The 23,304-nt window shown below is 31.6% G+C and overlaps 3 protein-coding genes across 4 annotated transcripts; all 3 read left to right on the top strand.

The window, feature by feature from the left end:
- The first annotated feature begins 30 nt into the window (after positions 1–30).
- On the top strand, positions 31–15,216 carry LOC134720999 (transcription initiation factor TFIID subunit 4-like). 2 transcript variants are annotated; one of them, XM_063583636.1, is made up of 14 exons: positions 31–1,157; positions 3,197–3,340; positions 3,929–4,082; positions 4,713–4,852; positions 5,426–5,515; positions 6,034–6,180; positions 6,685–6,836; positions 7,750–7,919; positions 8,670–8,797; positions 9,882–10,007; positions 10,338–10,394; positions 11,950–12,057; positions 13,252–13,305; positions 14,025–15,216. In XM_063583636.1, the coding sequence occupies exons 1-14, from the start codon at positions 60–62 to the stop codon at positions 14,136–14,138; spliced, it is 2,682 nt and encodes an 893-aa protein (XP_063439706.1). In that variant the 5' UTR covers positions 31–59; the 3' UTR covers positions 14,139–15,216. The 2 variants fall into 2 exon arrangements, with proteins under 2 accessions (XP_063439706.1, XP_063439705.1); XM_063583635.1 differs by having other exon boundaries at positions 6,682–6,836.
- Positions 15,217–18,602: 3,386 nt separating this feature from the next.
- LOC134722453 (uncharacterized) lies at positions 18,603–20,162 on the top strand. Its single transcript, XM_063586074.1, has one exon. It carries the CDS (start codon positions 18,603–18,605, stop codon positions 20,160–20,162), a length of 1,560 nt encoding a protein of 519 aa, XP_063442144.1.
- Positions 20,163–20,170: 8 nt separating this feature from the next.
- On the top strand, positions 20,171–23,100 carry LOC134722452 (uncharacterized). Its single transcript, XM_063586073.1, has 2 exons — positions 20,171–20,179; positions 20,467–23,100. Exons 1-2 carry the CDS (start codon positions 20,171–20,173, stop codon positions 23,098–23,100), a joined length of 2,643 nt encoding a protein of 880 aa, XP_063442143.1.
- The last annotated feature ends 204 nt before the right edge of the window (positions 23,101–23,304 follow it).

The raw sequence follows: 23,304 nt of genomic DNA, 5'->3' as shown, positions 1-23,304 counted from the left end.
TCCCACAAATCTGTGATTTGCGCCTGCGTACTTCAGTCTAAAAATTTACTGCTAGGGAAATGGCGGCTGTCAACCCTCTAGATGATATTCTTAATAGTTCTGTAGATGAACTGGCAATTAATGCCTTAGTTGGCAATTTAGAAGCACGTCTAGCTTCCCCATCCAATAAGGATGTGTCTAATTCTTTATCAGATGCCTCAGTCAATAACAATCACATTGGCACAACAAGGTCTTCAACACCACAAAATAGTGGTTCAGTGTTCAACACGGCTACAGGAGTAGGTGCCAATGGACAAGCTGTATCAGCTCACAAAAACTTCACAAATTCTCATAATTTAAATGTTCAGTCTCCCTCCTCTAAAACAGACTCACAGTTGATTGGAATCAATTCAATATTAAATCCTATGAACTCATCACAAACAAGCAATATTGTTAATACACATGTGAACTCATTGATAGTGAATAGAAGTTCTCCAATACCAGAATCAAATCGTATTCAGTCCCCCCACATAATAAGAACAGTATCAAACTCTCCAGGTTTTCAGAATGCAAGGAATTCACCAGTTCCATCGCCAAATTCAAATCCAGCCATTTCTGCAAGTTCGCAGCATGCAATCAAACCAGACAATAGTGCTATTATTCAAAATGTTGCAATATCAGGAGATCATAAACCTTTAATGTCACAAGGAAATTGTATTCAAGTATCATCTAGTCAACAAATTCCAGGTGGACAAAATTTGTGTGTTAAACAAGAACCAGCAATAAGCTCACAGTATATAGTCAAAACCGAAAATATGCCTGTATCAAGTGTGAAAAATGAACCAAGGACAGCAGCTATACAAGCAGTGACAGGACTTCAAAATAGCGTATATACATCAGGAAATCATATTACACATGCAACCAATGTTCATATTGTAAATGCTCCAATCAAAGGCCATTCGGGTGTTATTACGGTGAAAACAGGTCAGCAACATGTAGTTATGCGACCACAAATCGTACAAAATTCAGGACAAATGCAAGTTGTTAATGTTAGTGCTCATTCAAATAGACCACCTGGTATTATACAGGTACCTCATGGAAAACACCAACCAGTCCGTATAGCTACACCAGCTCGTCACTCTCAAATAAACATTGCTCCAAGACCTGGTGGTGCTCCTGTAAGTTATTTACATTTTGTACCACTTGCTACATTGTTTATTTTTTCTAGACTAGTAGCTCACTGTAATCTTATATTTGCATGTTGAAGAGTAACACATTTTTGAAAGAATGTATCTTAGGGGGATGTATGTAAATGTCTATGAAACAGCTGTATATGTATGAAATATATACATTTAGCCCATTATTTATGTTTGGTGTTATGTTATAGTGCCATCATTTTATACAAATGAATACTGTAACTCACTTTATCAGTTTAAAATGTTTAATAGGGGCACAAGCAATTATATTTGCTCAAGTCACCCATATATCATATGTGTATACATGAGATATGCCTTGTTTTAAATTGAGCAACTCTTTTTTTTTTTACCTTTAAACATGCAAATAGTAAGGTCTAAATTATAGCTGTATACAGATATGCAGATCAAAGGGAGATAACACCTTTACTTATTTTTAAGGCTATGCAAAAAAAGATCAATGCTTTCACCTCTGTCACCCTGCTCAGCAGTGTCTGTTTTTACATGTATTCTAGTCATTTCTTTTTCTTTTAAGAACTAAAAAGTAGCAAGAGTATGTTTTGATTTAATTATTAAAACTGGATTAATTGTCTGATAATTTTTCTTGAAAATGTGTTATTTTATTTACATCTTGAATTTTATGATCAGATGATAGCTTCTAAATATCACAATGCATATGTTACAAGATATATATACTCAAACATTTAAAAAAGAAAAAACCTTTGTGAGATGTTTTAGAGAGTTAATTTTTCCCAAACAAAGAGAGTAAAATGTTTTTTCCTGCCATTCCACCCACTTAAACATTTGTACGTGTGTGTATTATCATGATTAACATGATTAAATGTTAAATGTATTAAATGTATTAAAAACCAAGTTTCAGTTGTCAATGGCCATATACTTACATTTGACTTACAAATGTATAAAGAACAACACAAGAATGAATGAAAGTTTCCTACATTGACATTGTGATCACAATTGTAACTGAATTGCTCTTAGTAACATGTCTGTTATTTATTTTCTTTAGATCTCTTTATACATCTTTTAGCATCTAAATATTTTTGCCACAAAGTCCTTATTGTACCTACATTGTATACAATACATGTACCTACATTTAGTGTTATTCATTGTTATTCAAATTTATGACTTGAAAACTGTAAGCAATTCAAGCTAGTAATAACAAAATTTCAATAATAAAAAAGCTTTTAAGATGATGAAGTTATTAATTTAGAATAAGGACTTTGTGGCAAATTCAGCCCAAACTTTATATAGAATATCCAAATGAATTTTAACACAGTTTATCCTATATTTATTTAGTACCAAATTGTTACCCTCAGTGCACCACTCACTCACTTCACTCACTTACATGTACATAGGTATGTAGGTTAAAAGTGGAACTGCTGTGACATCAAAAGGCTGTAATCATTAAACAGTGTTTACATGGTTGAAGCCCTCAAAGTGACCATGTCTTATTCATTTGAACTGTGGATGGTTGTCTCATTGGAAATCATAATATAGCTCTTTATTTTAACATAAAATGATAATGATAAAAAATCTGCTTTATATTGTTCATTATCATGATTATGTTGAAAAGAAACAATGAGAACTTTATATCCAGAATAGAAGATTTCAAGACCCTTGACTAGTAGCAATAAGAGCTAAAATTATTCCAAATTTAATCATTGCTAATGAATGCCTAATGAGAGATATTATTACTAGATATGTACAAACTCCAAGCATGGTCTTTTGCATTTTGAATGATACATCTAATAATTTGTTTTGAATGAATGTAGCAAGAATAACAGTATCATAATTATAGTATGTATACCTTATTTTAGTTCATAGAATAAACACATTTAGTGCATTCATAGAAACCCTGCAGACATTTGAAAATTGCAATATTTATGTGATTTAGATCCATTTTACTTTATTTGGATACATGTATTTCATTTTATTTTAAATTAAATCTTATTTAACCATACATGTATATACTCATAGATTAAGATTTCTTATAATTTACTTTTTAGAATACAATTACATTACCACCTGGTGTGCAAATTCCTCCTGGGACAGTACTGATGAGAAATGAACAAGGTCAGCTGATGTTTGTCCCTGCTTTACATGCATCTCAGCAACCTACTACACAAGGCCAAAGAATACAGTATGTCAGGGTATGTATTGATTGTCTGCCCCTGTCATACTTTAAGAGTATAATCAAAAGTTTTTGTAGATTAATAATAATAATTTCATTGAACTAAGTGTAATTAGTTCAAGCAAGGGAGGTAATTCAAGCTGATTACAACAGATGGAGCTTTGATTTAATGAGGGATCAATTGCCTAATCGTCCCTTATATACTTCTATCTTAATCATTCTTATTTCACATTTTCTTTCAGAAAAGATTTGTTAGTTGTCTTCATGATGTAGTTTATATCATTGTATATCCTGCTGTTGTTGTTTTTTTGTAGTCCTTAATTGGATATATATTAAGCAAAAATGAAAGTATTACATCCCTAGACAATAGGCATCATAGACCAACATACATATGGTCAGTCTTCACCATGAACTGTCAAATCTGCAGGCCCTGAGCTCAATTTTTGAAAATTTAGATTAGATTCTGTTGGTCTGTTTATATGATTTTCACAGGCCCGAAAGCAATTTTACAAGCCTGGGCTGCCACTCAGCGTGAAGACTGTATTGTACTTCCATATTTGAATTCTTATAAATTTGTATTTACATCTAATTTTTTTTCTCTTTGTAGCCACCTGTAAGTTCACATCAGCAGCGCCCTCCAAATTCACAGATTGTAACTATTCAACCACAACAAGCACAACCTCAGAGGGTAGTACGACCAAATACTCAACCATCAGTTACATCAGCAGTTCCTACAGTTGTATCTCAACCACCAAGTCAAGGTAGGTAACTCAAAAACGTCAGGAAAATTTTATTTCAATACTTGTAAGAATAGGTGATATTTTTACCTAAAACTTTGTAAAAATAAAAGTTCAGATAAAATAAAAATATAATTTAACACCAAATCTCTTCACAATGACTCAATGACAGTTATATAATGTTATAGACTTTGTTTCCAGGAACTGTTTGACTTTTAAAAGCAGTCTCATTTCTACCCAAAATTTTCATAAAAAATAAACCCTATTCCCAATTTGAAGTTTAACTTTCACAGTTTTATTTTCATACCAGATGAAAAAAAATTATATTATAGACATGATAAACAAAGCTGTTGAACTTTTTTCAGGTCTGAACCAGATACTTTAAATTCAGAAATTATTGCGTGCATTTATTATTGCGATTTAATCATTTTAAAGTTAAATGTGATTTTGATTTTTACGATTTTGTGAAAAGTCATGCTTAAATTCAGTTAATTTCTGATTTTACAGTAGGTTAATATTCAGGGACAATAATGCAGCAATATAGTGATAAACTATTTAAAGCAGATTTTGAAATTCTCAAACTAAGCATTTTATCAGATGATGAATAGAAATAATTATTGTTTTGTTTTTCTATCATCATGTCTATGTTTACAGGTTCATTACCAGGTCATCATCAACAACCATTAGATAATGTGAAAAAATGTAAAAACTTCTTGTCAACTTTGATCAAACTAGCAGCAAGTCAACCAGAGCAAACTGTGAAGAATGTCAGAGAACTTATCCAAGGACTTATAGTAAGTATATTTGATGCTGGATTTATTTCTCAAAATTAATTCTGCACGGATTGCATATTTATAAATAAGAGAAGATTTAAACAGAGGATTACACACTTTTAGTCATTTTGTTAATGACATTTTATTGCTATTGTTTATCTTAAAACTATATATATCACTAGCCCATTTGACTAAACTTTCAGAGTAAAATTTTGGGTTTTTAATCACATTAATGAGTCAACTTCAAACATTATTTGGACTTTTTCAAGTTTTTAATTCCGGCATCACTAAATGACTGATGAGTCTTTTCTAAAAAAAAAAAAAAAAAAAAAAAAAAAATTATCTTGGGTACAAAATGTGAAGCCTGGTATCCATGATGATTTTATTCACCGAATGTTTTTTTTTTTTTTAAATAAACATCTTTTCTTCTTACTTCGTAATATAATGAGATAAAATTGTGTGAAAAAACATGTTGAATACAGTTTATATAGTATGCTATGTTTTACCACAGTGCTTACATATTTATCAATGTTTTAGACCATGCATATTTTTGTAATTTACAATATATACTCATATATTTAATATTAATTACAGGACAATAAAGTTGAACCAGAACAATTTACTGAAAGGTTACAGAAAGAACTCAAATCATCACCTCAACCCTATTTAGTGCCATTTCTCAAGGTTACTAGAATAAATAGCCTTTATTGGAGTGACTACTGTAAATTCAGAAATTTTTGCGTGCATTTATTATTGCGATTTTGTCATTTTACTCTTGAATGCGATTTTAATTTTTACGATTTTGAGAAAAGCCATGCTTAATTCAGTTAAAATATTACAAAATGTGAGTTTTAATTATTGTGTTTACAACTCAGTCGCATTATTCGCAATAATAAAAACCTCGCAATAATTTCTGAATTTACAGTATATATATATATATATATATAACCCTTTTTAATTAGATATTTCCCGTAATTTCAGATTAATTTTTATCAGTTTCAATGTTTCTACAAAATGAAGTTTTAATTGGCCTTATTTTATCGTTTTATTTAATAAATATAAACAACATTAAACATGCAATTCTTTATAGATTTAAGTTGCATTGAACATTCCCTATATTTTTTCTACATAATTCATATGTTACTTTTTTTCTTGTTTAGAAATATAACAGTAGGTGAACTCGTATATTGATATAATTTCAGAAAAGTTTACCACATTTACGGCAGTCCTTGCTAGAAAATAAAATGCATATAGAAGGAGTAAAAGCACCTCCAATAGAGGTTATGAAAGGCACAGCATTCGGTAGTTCAAATATACAACCACATCCAAGCCACATAAGGTTGCAGCAGGTAATTAATTGTATACATTTTGGAATTAAACAAGAGAACATTCAAAATGTACAAAAACAAATGTTAAATTCTCAAGCATTTGTAGTTTTGAACTTTTTATAGCAATGAGTCTATTTTTCTTCTTTATGGTATAAAAAAAGCAAAATGAAAATGTATTTAGAATACTTTGTATTTTGATAATTGGGGAATAATTTGTAAATTTCTTAGCTGCCGGAAAGTATATTTGGTTATCGTGGTAATAGCAGAAATTCCTGTTGCCATTTCATTTCTTTGTAAACCAATTCTCTTAAATGTAGTTAAATGTTGGCTAATATTTTAAGGACCAGTTAAGCAAGGTTGCAGTTTTCTTAGGTTTTCTTAAAACCAAGTTACATTCAAAATCTTAAATGAATGGGTAGAGGTTATGGTCAGTGAGACAGTTAACTTTGAATACACATTATTTAAGTCTGAATATCATCTGACATTTTATATCAATGTATTCAAATATTTGCGTCTTTTTAGCAGCCAATGGATGGATTACAACATATTAGACCTAACCAAGTAAGAATGCAACAGAGACCAGTTATTCCAAAGACAGTTATGACAGCAGGACACCCAGTGGCAAGTCCGTCGGCCAGTAGACCCCATAGTGCTAAACAAAAATATGAATCATTGAAGTGAGTAATGTCCCTTGTAAGGTGCTTTTTATGCCTCATTTATGGGCATTATGTTTTCTGGTCTGTGCATACGTCCGTCTGTTTGTCTGTCTGTTCTGCTTCAGGTTGAAATTTTTTGTTGAGGTAGTTATTGATGAAGTTGAAGTCCAATCTTGAAAAATAGTAAACATGTTCCTCATGATATGATCTTTCTCATTTTAATGCCAAATTTTACCCCATTTTCACGGTCCACTGAACATAGATAATGGTAGTGCCTATGGGGCATCCATGTACTTGGGACACATTCTTGTTTTTAGAAAATAAGCTGTATATAAAAAGACTTTTGACTTAATGTTAAATAAATGAAAAATGTCAGGTTTTAATTATATCAGGGTTTTTTTGTTTTTTTAATTTATTAAATTTTAATCTGGGTAGGATAGTAAATATATTATATCATTGAAAACACTGATGGATGCTCTCTAGGTGATTCCTTTTTCATTGGGTTGCTGTCTTGTTGACTTATACCCCACATCTCCCTAGTTAGGAAAAATCCATCAACTACATAAAATGTTTTCCTCTTTGTCCTCACGAATCCCAATACATGCATTGCCGACTATACAGTATTGGTGTTACATATAATGCTGAAGACCATATGTAATTGGTGACATCCATTTCATGTGTAACCTGTTGATTTTCTACATGCTTTACAAACTTAAACAAACCAATGTAATCAAAAATCCAAATAAAAAAAAATATAAAGATGAAATGAAGATGTTATCAATAATGTAGCTATACAAAATAAATGATAATTATTTACAGGGATGATGATGATATAAATGACGTAGCTATACAAGATAAATGATAATTATTTACAGGGATGATGACGATATATAAAATGATGTAGCTATAAAAGATAAATGATAATTATTTACAGGGATGATGACGATATAAATGATGTAGCTACTATGGGTGGTGTAAACCTGACAGAAGAGAGTAGAAATATATTAGCCAGTAATTCAGAGTTTATTGGTACACACATCAGGTCCTGTTCTGATGAAGCCTTTTTACACCACTCAGCTTTACAGAAGAGAGTTTCTTGTATAGGTATAGTAACAGCCATGTATCTTTGTTGTGTTAGTCATGCAGTTTTTATCCTGTAGACATTAATTATTTGATTCGAAAATTCTCTCTCAACATTTTCGTCTTCTACAAACTATATTGGATTCCTTCTATTGATCATAATCGGGCTTTTGCCATTTTATAAGCTTGTATATAGGACATTTTATGATATACCATTGTCTGTTCGTTTTTAACATGTTGGAAAATAACTTGAAAATTCTATAACCAATTTTCATAAAATATTGGTGAATTGTTTGTACCTATTGATGTGAGCTCCCATTTGATTGTTTTAATGTTTCCAAGTTATCATGGTTATGGGGGTTTATTCTTTAAAAAATGGGGAATTTCCAGTTCTTGGACACTAACTTAAAAGTACTTTGAGTAATTTTCATGAAACTTTGGTGACTTGTTTATATCTATTACAATAACCTCCCTTTATTTTTTCCAGAATTTTATGATATGAAATTGAGGAGTTATGGAATGTTATTCTTTCAGTTTGAAAAAAGCAACTGGTGTATCATGCCTTCATGACACAGCTCTTAATTAAGAAATAAAGTTACTTTGTTATTTGGCAATTGGGGATGTTTTGTTGTAATAAGCAATGACATTTATTTACTGTTAAAATGATCACCAGTAATATAAGACCCTTTTCAGTTAAAATGAAATAAAACTTTTAATCAACTATCTATTACTTAAAAATATTTATTCAACAATTTTATGTATTATATTTTTCAGCAAGGAAGCATGGTTTAGATGTAACTAATGATGTTCTTAACCTTGTATCTCATGCTACACAAGAACGATTACGTGACTTAGTAGAAAAATTAGCAACAATAGCAGAACATAGAATAGAAATTTATAAAGTAAGTACACTCTTTTGTTTGAACAAAGCAAAGTGTCATGGGAAGGTAGTTTTAACAGACTCTCCTTTTTAAGCACATGATCATGGGTTGACTGTTTTGAAAATGTGAGTTTCCACTCGAAGAAGGGAAATGTTGACATGCTTTGTTGATTGTTATCTGAAATTAAGATTTTTGGCAGCAGTCCATATTTATAATTTCATATTTCATTCCTTGTTTGCTTGGTTTTTTTTTCAAATGGAATAATCCCAGTACAAAACCAGTAAATTAAGCTTTTGTCAAAGGGAGGTGTTGTTGAATATCTTGTAATTAGAATATCGACATTTCCTAAAACCAATTAAACACTAAATGAATCAAGTTGAATAGAAGTACAACAGGTATTTAATTATTTTTTTTCAAAGTTATGTATTAACATTCAAAATTCATTGAATGGAATATTTCCATAGACTTACTTTCTAAGAATTTTTGTTTCCAATTTTCTAGAGATTTTCATTGGGGAAACTCATTTTTTGGCAAAAAAACCCAAAACGTTTTAATAGAAAATAATTTAACACTGATATCAATTAAATCAACTGCTTTCATGGAATAAAAAGAAAAATAGGGATACATATTCTTAATAACCGTTTTTTTTTTTTACAAAAAATATAAAAGTACCTGGTAGTATTATACAGTTTGATTATCTCCCTTTCAAATTAAATACTTTTGGATTCTTTTCTTTACCTTTAGTTTCTCTTGACTAAATTTAGTGAGACTTACAAACAAAGCTTATTACCACAAAATATAGATTAAGTTCCAATTTGGGTGGCGTCACTTTTACTGTTCATAAGTTATGCTCCTTTATAAATGAAAAAAATGCTGAATTTTGGTTTTCGTTCTCTTAACTTTAGTACATGCCACAACCAAATATAATGAAACTTATACACAATGCTTATTACTATAATTCAATAAAACACAGTTCTAATTTTAAATTTGGGGGACGTCACTTTTACAGTTCTCTTGTTACATCCCTTGATGAAGTTATATATATGCAAGAAGGGGGCTACTCTCCGTTTAATATATTAATCATGAATGCTTTGTCTTTTTTCAGATGAATGAAAAATTTGAACCTAGTTCTGATGTAAAATCACAATTAAAATTTATAGAAGAATTAGATAAAATAGAGAAAAAGAGACATGAAGAACAAGAATGGGAGAAAATTATGAAGGCAGCAAAAGTAATGCTTATGATTATTTGACTGATTTCTAATTTTATTTTACTATTAACACATACTTTAAAATTGAATAAAATTATATATAATTGCTTTGTAACTTATGCAGTTGTGCATTTTAAAGTTTTGTGTTAATCTATTAAAAAACCATAGACTTGCAGTCCTTTGTTACTTAGATAGGAAGAAAGGGTAAGCTTAGCATATGTTTAATGTCAGACAAAGAGATTTAACGATTTTCATTTAAAAAAAAAAAAGAAAAAAATATTTGGAGATAAAGATATGATCTTTAAAATGATGCATTTTGTCTTGAATTCTGTATATTGTTTCTATTTATAGAGTCGTTCAAAGAATGAAGATCCAGAGCAGCAAAAAATAAAACAAAAAGCCAGAGAGGTTTGTTGTAATACAGTTTTCTATATGAATTCTTGACACATTCTACTATCATTTATAACACTACTGATATGAAACACTGATTCGAATGTGATTTCTCAGATATTTATTGCATTGTGCCTATTTAATTTTAAAAATATTTATATAAAAATGAAAAGATATACATTGCAGTATGATTGCCAATGAGAAAACTCTTCACAAGAAACGAAATGATACAGAAATTAACAACTATAGGTCACCGTACGGTCTTTAAAAAGGATGTTGACAATTGTTTTGGGGATTTTATGTTATATCAAACATATGTTAAGACATTTCACATCTGAAAATTATATGGGTTTCTTCAATAAGAACTGATGAACTATTCAATGTATATAGTACATATAAAGGAGTAGTTCGGTAAGGGCCGATTTTGGCCTGAAATTTCAGGTTCATCTTAGGAAAGATTTTGGACACTTTTTAAACACTTAAGGTGGCTCCGGCCTATTTGTAGTTTCTATCAGAAGTGCCGTATTTTTTGGTATTGTATTCTTTGCAGAAAGTGAATCGAATTGGTCAAATTTTTGGTGTGAAAGTGGTGAAAATGAATGAAATGTCAGTCTGAGCCTTTCACACATACACATAATAACGAAAATAGGCTTTTAGTGACATAACTACAATGATTTCACATTTCTAAACGATCAAATATCCCAAAAAATAATGTTGAATTTACGACACATACTTTTCGTGTGCATTGTAATTCATGCGTGAAATTATGCGCAGTGGAATAGTCCCAATCCACCTTAAGTGTCTTTTTCAATTGATTCAAATAGTTCATGTGAAAGACTTTAACTAATTAAGTCATGAAAAACGCTTGGATTCAAGCTTTAATATGAAAAATCTATAAAATATGCTGAAAAAATTGTCCCTTTTCAGATGTTTTTTTGTTAAAAATGAAAGTGGCTGCATCCATGTTCATCCTCAACCTTTACATATGTTTTGTATTTTCATCAATTACAACTTACATTTCAATATTAAGAATGAACACAAATGCAGCCACTTTTAGATGGAAACCGTCAAAAAATTAATTAGAATGCCAAAATTGTGAAGATTTCGGTAAATTAGCATGACTTGATGCTAGTAACTGATATATGTGCATTGTATTGTCAAAAACAGCCCATATTTATGAAGCAGAAGCATTCATCTTGCCAATAAATATCTAATAGTTTACATTTTAACAATTTTGTAAAACTGTAAAAAGGGTCTTACTGGACCTACTCCTTTCAAAAAAATCTTCAATCAATACTTCAAATCTTGTGTAATAAGATATTTATCCACCCACGTCAGTTGAATTTTAAATATTTTAAATGCTCGGCGAGCCTTGTGTTTTAAATTTTAAAACTTAACTGACTCGAGTGGATAAATATCCTATTATACTCAATGCAGTGGTAGAATCTACATTTAAGAAATTTCTTTTGTATTCCGATTTTGTTACCTAATATTTTAGCTAAAAATTAAGTAGAAATAAACAAAGATTTTATTGTGTTCTGATTTTAACACAAATCTTTTTTGTACTATTCAGTTACAACAAGCAGAAAATGACAGAATGCGACAAAAAGAAGCCAATTTAACAGCATTAGCAGCAATTGGGCCCCGAAAGAAACGGAAAACAGATGCCATGGAAGCTCAGGTATTTTGTAAACAAATAACTAAGATAGTAGCAAGAGGCCTTCATCAACTGTCTGTTATTAAATATGTCAACTAAGATAAAAAAAATTGTCATTTGTTTTTGAGGAAATTTAATTTTTATAAACAGCATGTGATTGTCATCCACTCAGTTTATATGTATAAACCATGTCTGCCAACTTGCTTTTGTTAAAAGTTTTAGATAGAAGTTGGTACAATATGAAGACACCATTATATCAACAAGAAACTTTATAAGTATAAATTTTAAGATGGGAACTATACAAAGTATACATGTCAAACACATTTAATGAGGGCTATTCCAGAAAAAAATGTATTTGGGATTTGGGGGGGGGAGGGTAGGTAGGAAGGCAATTTTTGTCAGCACCCGCCACCCAGACAATTGTAATTCAGAATTTTAGTGTGAAAAGTTTCTCTGATACCCATCACCCATGTTTTATTACTACAATGTGCCTTCCAAACCCCCCATACATATTTTATGAACTGAATTTTCTGTTTAATTAATATAATTTAAAGATGTTGAAGATGATGACACAAATACAATGGATTTGTCCAAGTTTTTATAGATAAATCAGCTTTACTGTTTTCTATGTAACAAGGGCTTCTTAAAAAGAAGATTATTTTAATATAACTAATTTCACTTTTATTCCTAAATTTTATGACACCTCTGAATTCTTTTACAGTCATTCATCTTCAATTATTATCTGAATTACATTATCACATTACATTTTGCCATATTGGTTTCAGGGCAGAATCTGTGTTGAGGAAATAGTAAGAAGTTAAGATGAGTAGATATCTGTTACATACTTAATAGACATGTTAGAGAATGATATACAATGCTGAATCACTAATTTTGTGTAACCTTACAGTTCTTCTAAAAAAGCATTCAAAACAAAACATTGATCAACTTGCTTGCTATGTTTGCTTGGTTGTTTGCAAACAATAGGTAGGCGGAGTTTCAGTCAGTTTTTATATATACTGGGATTTGATTGGACAATAAGAATTGACATGAAAGGAATTTAATGTTTATTGTCCAATCAAATTTCAGTAAAAAGTAAACAAACATCCAAACAAATATAGCAAGCAAGTTTATCAATGATTTGTTTTGCATGCTTTTATAGAAGTGATGTAAATCATAAGAAAAATGCATTATTTCTATGGTTATTGTGTTGTATTTCAGTCTGCAGCTGGTAGTATGAATCTCCAAAATGGTCCACAGTCATCATCCAGAGCTGTAAGTTACAAACAAATTGTCATTTGCCTTTCCTGGTTTTATTTATGAATTTTGTATTCATCAATCATGTGTTAATTGTGTTGAGAGACTACATTTAAAAAAAAAAATAGTGTGTAATATATGAGTGGTGCTTGTTCTAACAGCATCCAAAATTTTCAAAATCAAAGGTTCTTTTTGCCTTAAAAGATAGTTGAAAATATAAATTCAGGAAAACATTACAAAAACTATTACATATATAAACTAAATTTGTAAAAGGACTATAAAAACCAGACCATTTGCTAAAATGGCTACTTCTGACATGATACTTATCTGGAATATGAGTCCATCAGCTGTAATTTTAAAAAGAATTCAAATTTAATTAGATGGGTATCTTGAAATGCTGTGAAAAAAATTAATGGAAGAGAGTTTACAAAATGGGAAGGTAGTCCTGTCATATTTTTTGTTGTAATGAAAATGTCCCCGAAACATTTGTAAAGTTTCTGAAATCAATGAAATTGCTATGAATTTGCTGCCATTTGGTTGGAGTTGCTAGCTATATAGTTTTAAATTTATGAAAAAAACTGAAAAGTTTGGAAACCCAAGGATCTTTAAATACTTGGTGAAGTATATATATTCAAAATAAAAATAAAAATCTTATTAAAAGACTTTGTTGAAATAATAGAATGTAAGGATTTTTTATATTCATGATATGTTTAAAAATAAATATTATTAATTTGTAGACATTGTCACGGCCAAGAATAAAACGTGTGACTCTCAGGGATCTGTTGTTTTTAATGGAAGAAGAACGAACTTTGGGTAGATCAGACATTTTGTATAAAACATTTCTAAAATGACAATAATAGTGCATACCATTATAAACTGATATGTAAGTTCAGGCAGCTAATGTTAAAGAATGCATCAGTGGTCCGACCAGGAACCAGAGTATTGGCAGGCCAAAGTAACAGGTGATGGTGCCTTACAGAGAAGTGCTAGAAATGCAGGAGTACATATTCTGGAAGTCAGTCTAGCAGTCCACAACAAGTCGGTATATGATTGGATGATACTGTTGATGTAAAGTGTTCAATTATATATTTTCACTGTCAGAAGATTTATTCTGAATTTATTAAAAGATTCCTCTGTGAATGTAAATTGTTTTTGAAATGATTTGTAAATGGAAGACCATGTTCTGTTGAGGGTGACAATTTTACAAAGTTTATGTAGTAGATATATATATATAGATTTAACAGTTACTTGTATGAATTGAAACTAAAGAATAATGGTAAGGCTGGGTGGAAATGTTTTAAATGGTTACATTATAGAATGATGTAATACTGCTTTCAAACATGCAGATTTTCGGAATTACAAGAAATATAAGATTTAATGTAAAGTGACCTCGTTTTTCTGTATAACAAGACCAAAAGTGATTTTCCCAAAACATCGAAATCTTTAAAATTATTGTTCAAATTTACGTTTAAGTGTTAAATTTTATAAAACAAATAAAAGTACAAAACTGACTGGAGTAATATAAAACTTTACTTTAAAAGAAAGGTATTTTGTATAAGAAAATAAGGGGGTATCTTGTTCATCTCTGCAAAAATTATTTATCAGTATGATCTGCCATTTCCTGTATTGACAAACAAGATCTCAGTAATGTGTAAATCTGCTGCTATTGTGCAATGTGAATCAAGTAAGAGAGGTTATAAGTGTATTTTATGTTTTTTTTTCAATCATGTAATAGCTTTAATTCAAGCAATTCATTTAGGTTTTGTACAGCCAGTTACTTAACTTTTACCTATTTAGTGCTGTTTTATTGTATGTTAGTAAAATTGTTTTGTAAAAATTATGGATTTGATACTTCTGGTGAATAACTTTTGCTTATTATTCAAAATATAACAGTCATGGCCAAAAGGATAACCTGTCCATGGATGTTTTTAACAAAAACAGTACTATCTTTATAGTGCGTTGCAGACTGTTTATATGTGTATGAGTTTGACTTATAAGAAAATAGTACATTACTTTTTTGTGCCATTTGTGTATGTAAAAAAAGTGAATTCAGTTATTATTTTCTGTAAAAATAGGGTTATTTACAGCTAATTTCCTAATGCATGTAAATTGCTTGCTTTGTTTGTATAATTGTTGATGCAAGCTTTGTAAATAAGATTGACATCTTTAAACAATATATATAGGCATAGTAATGTATATATAATATTTGAATTTAATTGGGTGTTATCCTAATGATTGTAAAATATAAAAACAAAGCAAGCAAGCTAACTAAAGTCTTGCTCTACATGCTGTAGGAAATTAGCTGTAAAAGATTAGGTAAGAATGTATTTACAGCACTAAATGTGTTATTAAGCAGAAACAACTAAAATTCAGATTGATCAGCCTTATGGTTTTTTTTCTTACAAATATTTTTTTACAAGAGTACAGAACTTGCCATTTCAACCTGGTATATGCTTGATTTGTAAACAATATCTTGTAAAAATAATTGTTTCCATTTGTTCAAACCTTTCTATCAAAATTTTTATCCAATTTATAAGTTTGTAACCAGGCCGAATATTTATTATAATTCATAATAATTGGGGAAAAAAATATTTCACATCCCCTAACTCTCTTGAGGTTAATCAGTTTATTCAATTTAAAATAAATCTTTTGGATCACTGCCATAAGTAACAAAATTCTTTATACTAAAAATAATAATCTTGCATTTCCATGGTATGGTCTTAATTTTTTATCATTGTTGATCCCTAGATCCGTAGATCAAGCCAACTTCATGTGATAAAATTTTGAACAGAAAATAGGGATTGTAACTGAATTAGAGGATTATATTGTTTCTGCCTTAAAATAAAAAGCTTATTAAAAGGAATGTGACATTTTAATAGGATTTTATTTTCACTTGATCTGATAAGTACCAGTTTTCTTCGATTAAAAGTAAGGGTGACTATATCCCAAAGAAGCAACCTTTTTTTAGTTCAGGTTTAAAATGTTTGATAACTTTCCACCAAATAAATTCTAGCTTTATTTTCGTAAACAGATTTGTTTTAAAATTTGTGATTTCAAGCTATATGAATCTTTGTATCATATTACAGTCTCCAGACATTTCTGTGTCCAGTGTTGTATTTTCAGACATATTACTGTGTCCACACTTATCTCTAATGTTCTCTTTGCCAACATTCCTACTGTAGCATGTTATAAATTTTGAATTGATGACCCCAGGTCACTCTTTGTCATTTTTGGTCAAACCTGGTCACTTGTTATTTTAAAATCTTCTGGTACTTTTGTGAACAAGTAGTTGTTCTTGATAAGGGATATTCACTCTAGATCTATACATGTAGTAATAAAACAGCTCATCAAGTAATTGAATCTGCTCCGAAGTAGATTAAACTGATCTCTAGAGTTTTAGTTTTGTAGTTGTATTATGCTGCACTATCTAAACTTCGTAACTCTCAATCTCATTTTGTAGAAATCTCTTACCTTAATAGTAGTCATACAGATTTCCATAAACTACTTGAAATTTTCATTTTTGGGTTTCTCATGTTTATGAACTTTATAAAAAGGTGGTTTCTTTTCTACATACACGTTTAAATGGTCAAGTTTCATTAACAGATTTTATTTACACTATTTCAGTTATAGTAGTATTTTGATTACAAATGTAGTTGTTTCTGAATATTTTCTACATACAGACAGCAATCTTTGACACTTATTCAGATTATATATGAATTCTCCTGTATACAAGTATAGGTGCTGTACTTGCCTAAAATATGAAAGCATTGGAATGGGCAACAATTGGCATCATTAAAAATGTTTTTTTCTTTTTCAAACAGTTGTGTTCTAAATATTTGTTTGTCATATTTTATAAGAATGCTTAAGCTTTGTAACATTAACAAATTAATTTTGTACACAATTTACAAGAATAGCTGGTCATTAATTTTAGAAGCTTTTTAGATGTATGTTTTGTATGTAACCTTTCAAACATTTGTGCATGGTCTCTACTGAACTTTCACAAGCTGTCAATATCTAAAATGAAATGCATTCATAAACATACTGTGATAGGGATTCTATTAATATAGAAAATTGGTAGCTACAATCTATCTTTAGTATCAGGGAAAAACCCAGACTGTTGTGTGTACTTATTTGATTCTCAGGGCTGAACAATCCAGAAATGCATTTTGCAGTTCCAAACTTTCCATTCAAAACATGTGACATACAACAAATTTAATTATGTCAATAATATTGTAATTTTATGAAAAAGATTAATATAAACTTAATTTTCATATGTGAAAAGTATATTGATATGACCTTCTCAAGGTCACCATGTGAATATATGAAGTGTGTATGGTGTGTAACACATTGTGATAGGAAGGATAATTGTTAAATTATATGATAAAAACAGATGTTGTTAGAGAAGTTTGATACAAGTTATCATAATGAATAAATTTGCTGACATTTAAATCTGTCTTTTATTCAACAGAAGTTACTTGTGGTTATTAAATTTGTCTTTTATTCAGAAGTTGATAGTGGTAATTAAACCTGTCTTTTATTCAACAGAAGTTACTTTTGGTTATTAATCTTGTCGCTTATTCGACAAAAGATACTTGTGGTAATTATACCTCCATTTTGAAAAAGGGGGCAGGTATACTGTTTTACCTCTGTCTGCCATCTGTCAGTTCATCTGTCCCATAAATATGTTTTGTCACATTGTTTTCCAGAACTACAATACAAGGATTTTTGAAATTTGTTTTCAGGGATTATCTAAGTCTGCTATACTGTGTGATGCGTTTTCGGATATGATACACTACTCGACAATTTCTGGTATGATTTTACGCATGATAGCCAAGTTGAAAAGTTTTGTCACATTTTTCTCCAAAACTATAATACAAGGATTTCTGAAATTTGGTTTCAGGATTAATATAAGTCTCCCTTACCCTGTGATGTGTTGTTTATATCAAAATCTGTACTTACCTGTCTGAAAAAACATTTGCAATTACCCCTTGGTAACCCCTTGCAATCGCTAACTTTTTAAATTATCTCCCTTTCACGATCTCCCGAATAGAAGATCACTTTACCTTCAGCGAAAATGGCTACAGCATTATCGCATTTGGTTTGAAAAGCAATCGTTAATATTATATTAGAAAGAATAGACATCGAGTGATTTAAATACAATAGAAGACAAGTATAAGAGTTGTGGTAAGTGCAGTGCACGCATGAACGTAATAGATACACACGATGAATGAAACCGACATCGGATTTGTCATAAGGCCTTTCCCTGCAATATTTGCCGGGAATGGAATGACGAGAAACGGGCACTCTTAGATAAAATGCTGGAGAAAGCAAGGTCAAAGCTTTCGTTTTCATCAAGTGCCGTAAGCCCTTCTGTGCAGGAGGCAGGCAAGAAACTTGAAACGGCAAAGCTGAGTGAATTGGCGTCGCCGGCAAAGCATGAAAAACTATCGAAAGTTCGAACTGATCATAGTGCAGACGATCGTGAACCTCAAAGTACGGGAGTACATTTTGAAGCAGTTGAATTTAACAAATTTATAGCAGATCAAGTGCAAATGCAATTAAAAAAGTTGTTACCACAGGTACAGACACAAGGCCTTATTGCAAGTGATGCAATGCATGCTTCCATTGACTCGAAATGTGAGATTTCGGAGAGTCAATCTTTGTCTAGGCCAAGGGCCCACTATAGTAAATTTATGCCATCCGATGATCAGATTTCTGTTGTTTCCCATGAAATCGAGGATGAAATAAGTATGGGTGGTTCAGCTATTTCTGATGAAAATAATAATGATGCCCACTCTCAGTCACATTCTCATGAAAAATACTTTTCTCTGTTTAGTGAAGGAGCACCAGGATCTACTGATCCAATTCAATGGAATAATTTTCTCCATAAATTGACAACAAAATTAAAAATAGATTGTTCAGAGGAAACTGAAACAGAAACAGTCAGAACTTCCTATTTGCCTTCAAGACTGAATTCTGGCAATTCAAATAAATCAGCTCATTTGAAATTACCTCTAGAGGGTACCACAGTTGAAGTTTTTAAGAATGTGGAAAAGGAAGCCATGTCTGGAAGACTCAAAAATAGGTCCGTTCGTCTTAGAGATGATAAGGCCTTTATGGTGTCGAAAAAAGATTTCACAGAATTTTGTTCCCCTCCAAGGCTTGATGATAACATAGAGGAGGGTTTGTCATCTACTATGGGAAATAAGAAAAAAGGTTTTGTAGACCGTAAAAAGTTTTCTCACTCTTTACCTTCCTTTCATAAGGAAATGGATGCTGAATTTAAGAAGGTTGACAACTCAGCTAGAACATTGTTAAGAAGTGTTTCATATGGCTCTTTGATAGCAAGCTATATTGATGTTGCTGATTCAGAAGAAGAAAGGGTAGAAGCATGTTCAGCTTTAGTAGCATGTTTCAAATCTATGGCAGATATGACTTCACGTATAGTTGCTAACTCTGTTATAAACAGAAGGAAAATTTTCTTAAAAAATGTTGATTTTACTAGCAAAGCCACATCAGCAAAATTGTTGAATTTACCTTTGAATGGCGCACAACTTTTTGGTGGTAAATATTTTGATACTTTGCATTCCTCAGCTGAAAATATAAGAGATGCTAAAGAAACACAAAACGTTTATCGTTCTTCATTTGTTCCTGGAGGGCAAAAATTTGATGACGGATCTAGGAAAAGAAAATCTCAAGAAACTTCTAATGTATCCTACAACAAACCTGCAAAAACATCAAGATATGATAAGCAGGATTTTAATGATCGTCGTGGCACTGACACTTCGTCTAATTTTCGTGCCTTGCCAGCAAAACAAGGAGGAAAAGGATCTTTTTTATGGAAAAATTCCTCCCAGAAAAATTTCAAGAAATAAACAATCATATGTCTGCGGTAAGTCTCCAGGTAGGAGCACGGTTGTTACATTACCACAGTCAGTGGTTTCAAATAACTCAAGACAAGTTAGTACTTTAGATAGTGAAGAACGGATTAATTTTAGATTTCATAAGTCTTCCAGCTTTTACAGGAGTAAAAGAGACAGTTGTACCCAGAGTAGGTACAAAAAGATCTTCTATATTAGAAGAGGTAAATTCTTTGTTAGAAAAACATGCTATAGAGCCTGTCCCGACAAGTGCAGAAAATCAGGGTTATTACAGTACAATATTCATGGTACCAAAAAGACAAGGAGGTCTCAGACCAATTCTAAATTTAAAACCACTAAACCAGTTTGTCATACCTCATCACTTCAAAATGGAAACCCTCCGATCGATTCTAAAAAGTCTGAAAATTGGGGACTGGGCAGTAAAACTGGATTTGCAAGATGCTTATTTCCATATACCCATTCACAAACATTACAGAAAATTTCTACGCTTCAGCATTTTGGGAAAAAAGTATCAATACCGAGCTCTACCATTCGGTCTACGATCGGCTCCAAGGATTTTCACAAAAGTGATGGCAGTAGTAGGTGCGTTTCTGCGAAAACAAATGATTCACATATTTATGTACCTGGACGATTGGATGTTAAAAAACAGCAGCAAAGTAAAGCTGACAAAACAATTACAGTACACTCAAGAATTGTTAAAAAATCTGGGTTTGATAATCAATGTGAAAAAATCTTGTTTAGTTCCGACTCAAACAATAGAGTATCTGGAAGCAGTGATTCACTTAAAAGAAGGTCTTGTGTTTCCGTCTCTAGAAAGATTCAAAAATATAAGTCAGATGATTCATATATTCCTAAATTCACAAACAGTAGAGGCACGTGTAATGTTGAGACTACTTGGTCTAATGGCTTCATGCATAGATTTAGTTCCATGGGCCCGACTGCACATGAGACCACTTCAGCTTTATCTTCTAGCTTGGTGGAGACCAGCTCTACACAGTTTAAATCATTTGATTCCACTGTATCAACCTCTCCAGGAACATCTATTCTGGTGGCTAAACCGAAGAAATTTTTTCAAGGGAGTGCTATTAGAACAAGATTCTGCTCAAGTGACTCTAGTGACAGATGCGTCACAGTCGGGATGGGGAGCTCATATAAACAATTATCAGATAGCAGGTGTTTGGTCGCCTCAGTACAAAGTAAAACACATCAATTGGCTAGAACTCAAAGCTGTGCAGTTAGCACTGCAAACATTTCTGATAAAAGTACAATTCAAAAGTGTGCTAGTGAGAACAGACAATGCAACTGTTGTCAGTTATCTGAACAAACAGGGAGGTACACGACCCCCAGACCTTTGTTACTTGGCATGGGATCTTTTGAAATGGTGTATAAATCACAATGTCAAAATCCAAGCTGTTCATATTCCGGGGAAAAAGAATATTATAGCAGATGCCCTGTCAAGGGGGAAAATGACCATTCGTTTGACAGAATGGGCATTAAATACGACAATAGTGAATTTGCTGTTCCTTCAGCTAGGAACACCAGTAATAGATCTGTTTGCGACTTCAATGAACAAGAAGCTGCCAGTGTTTTGCTCTCCTTGGCCGGAAGAAACAGCAGTGTCAATAGATGCACTGTCAATGATATGGACAAATCTATTTGCTTATGCATTCCCGCCACCGATCATTCTAAACAGAGTATTACAAAAAATACAGAAAGAGGACTGTGTAATTTTACTGATAGCGCCAATGTGGCCGAGACAGTCGTGGTACAGTCAACTTCTCAACCTGTTAATAGACTTTCCAATACAACTGCCTGTCCAACAAAATCTATTAAGTCAAAATGGAATTTTTCATCCAAATCCAAGTGTTCTAAATCTTGTAGCTTGGAAAGTGTCAAAAGATCTTACACTGCAAAAGGATTTTCACCAAAAATTGCTTCAATTATTTCCAATGCACGAAAACAATCAACACAGACAGTTTATAATGCAAGACTCAAGATATTTGACAGCTGGTGTCAAGAACGGGGTATCAATCCCAGTACGTCAACTGTGCCAGAAATAGCTGAATTTCTTATGTTTTTACATACTGTAAAGAATTTTAAGCCAAGCACTTTAGCTGGCTACAAGTCAGCAATAGCTTTAATACATTCATCTAAAGATAGAATTTCTATTAACATGGATTTGTGTAACTTAATTAAAGGATTGTACAACATTAATCCACCAATAAGGCAGTTGGCTCCAAATTGGGATTTGCCGTTGGTTTTGCAAGTGTTAACAAAGACACCTTTTGAACCACTAGAAGAAGCAGAATTGAAATATTTAACCTTAAAGACAGTTTTTCTTATGGCATTAGCTTCTGCTGCAAGAGTCAGTGAAATACACAGTTTCACTATTAATGACAAACATTTCAGGAAAGAGCAAAGAGGTATACGGTTGTTGCCAAATATGCAATTTCTTGCTAAAACTCAAACTTTGAATAAACCATGGGAACCAGTATTCATTCCCAAATTTGAAAACTATGCTACAGATCCAAAGGATTTACTGCTGTGCCCTTGTAGAGCACTACTAGCTTATATTAAAAGAACTGAAGTTTTGCGCAAATCACAAAGACTCTTTGTAACATATCAAAAGAATCATCATGTAGAGGCTTCTAAGAATTCCATTGCACGATGGATTGTGAACACGGTTAAATATGCATATGAACATGCAGATACAGACACACTTCAGTTTGTGAGAGCTCATGATACAAGAAAGCTCTCAACTTCTTGGGCTTTATTCAATGGACTTTCCTCTCAAGAAATTTTAAGAGCAGCTCATTGGTCAAATGAGACAACATTCACCTCATATGACTTGAAAGATGTACCAGATTTGGAATCTCGCTTTGCAAAAGCTGCAATTTTGCATACAGCTAACAGAAGACAGAAGAAGTATTAAGGTAGATATTTTTTATTTACTAGTTACTTTCTTCCTCTTACCCACCACCTTTGGGTTTATGCTGCAAATTCTTTGCAAATGTTTTTTCAGACAGGTAAGTACAGATTTTGATATAAACTATGGTTTTTTAAAGTAAAAACCTTGTTTATGATAAATCTGTACTTACCTGCCTGACCCTACCCACCTCCCCACCTGAGGAAGTTA

Source organism: Mytilus trossulus, chromosome 6, assembly GCF_036588685.1.
Source record: "Mytilus trossulus isolate FHL-02 chromosome 6, PNRI_Mtr1.1.1.hap1, whole genome shotgun sequence".
NCBI lineage: Eukaryota > Metazoa > Mollusca > Bivalvia > Mytilida > Mytilidae > Mytilus > Mytilus trossulus.
The sequence above is the reverse complement of the archived record's forward strand: the minus strand, read 5'-3'. Positions and strand labels throughout refer to the sequence as shown.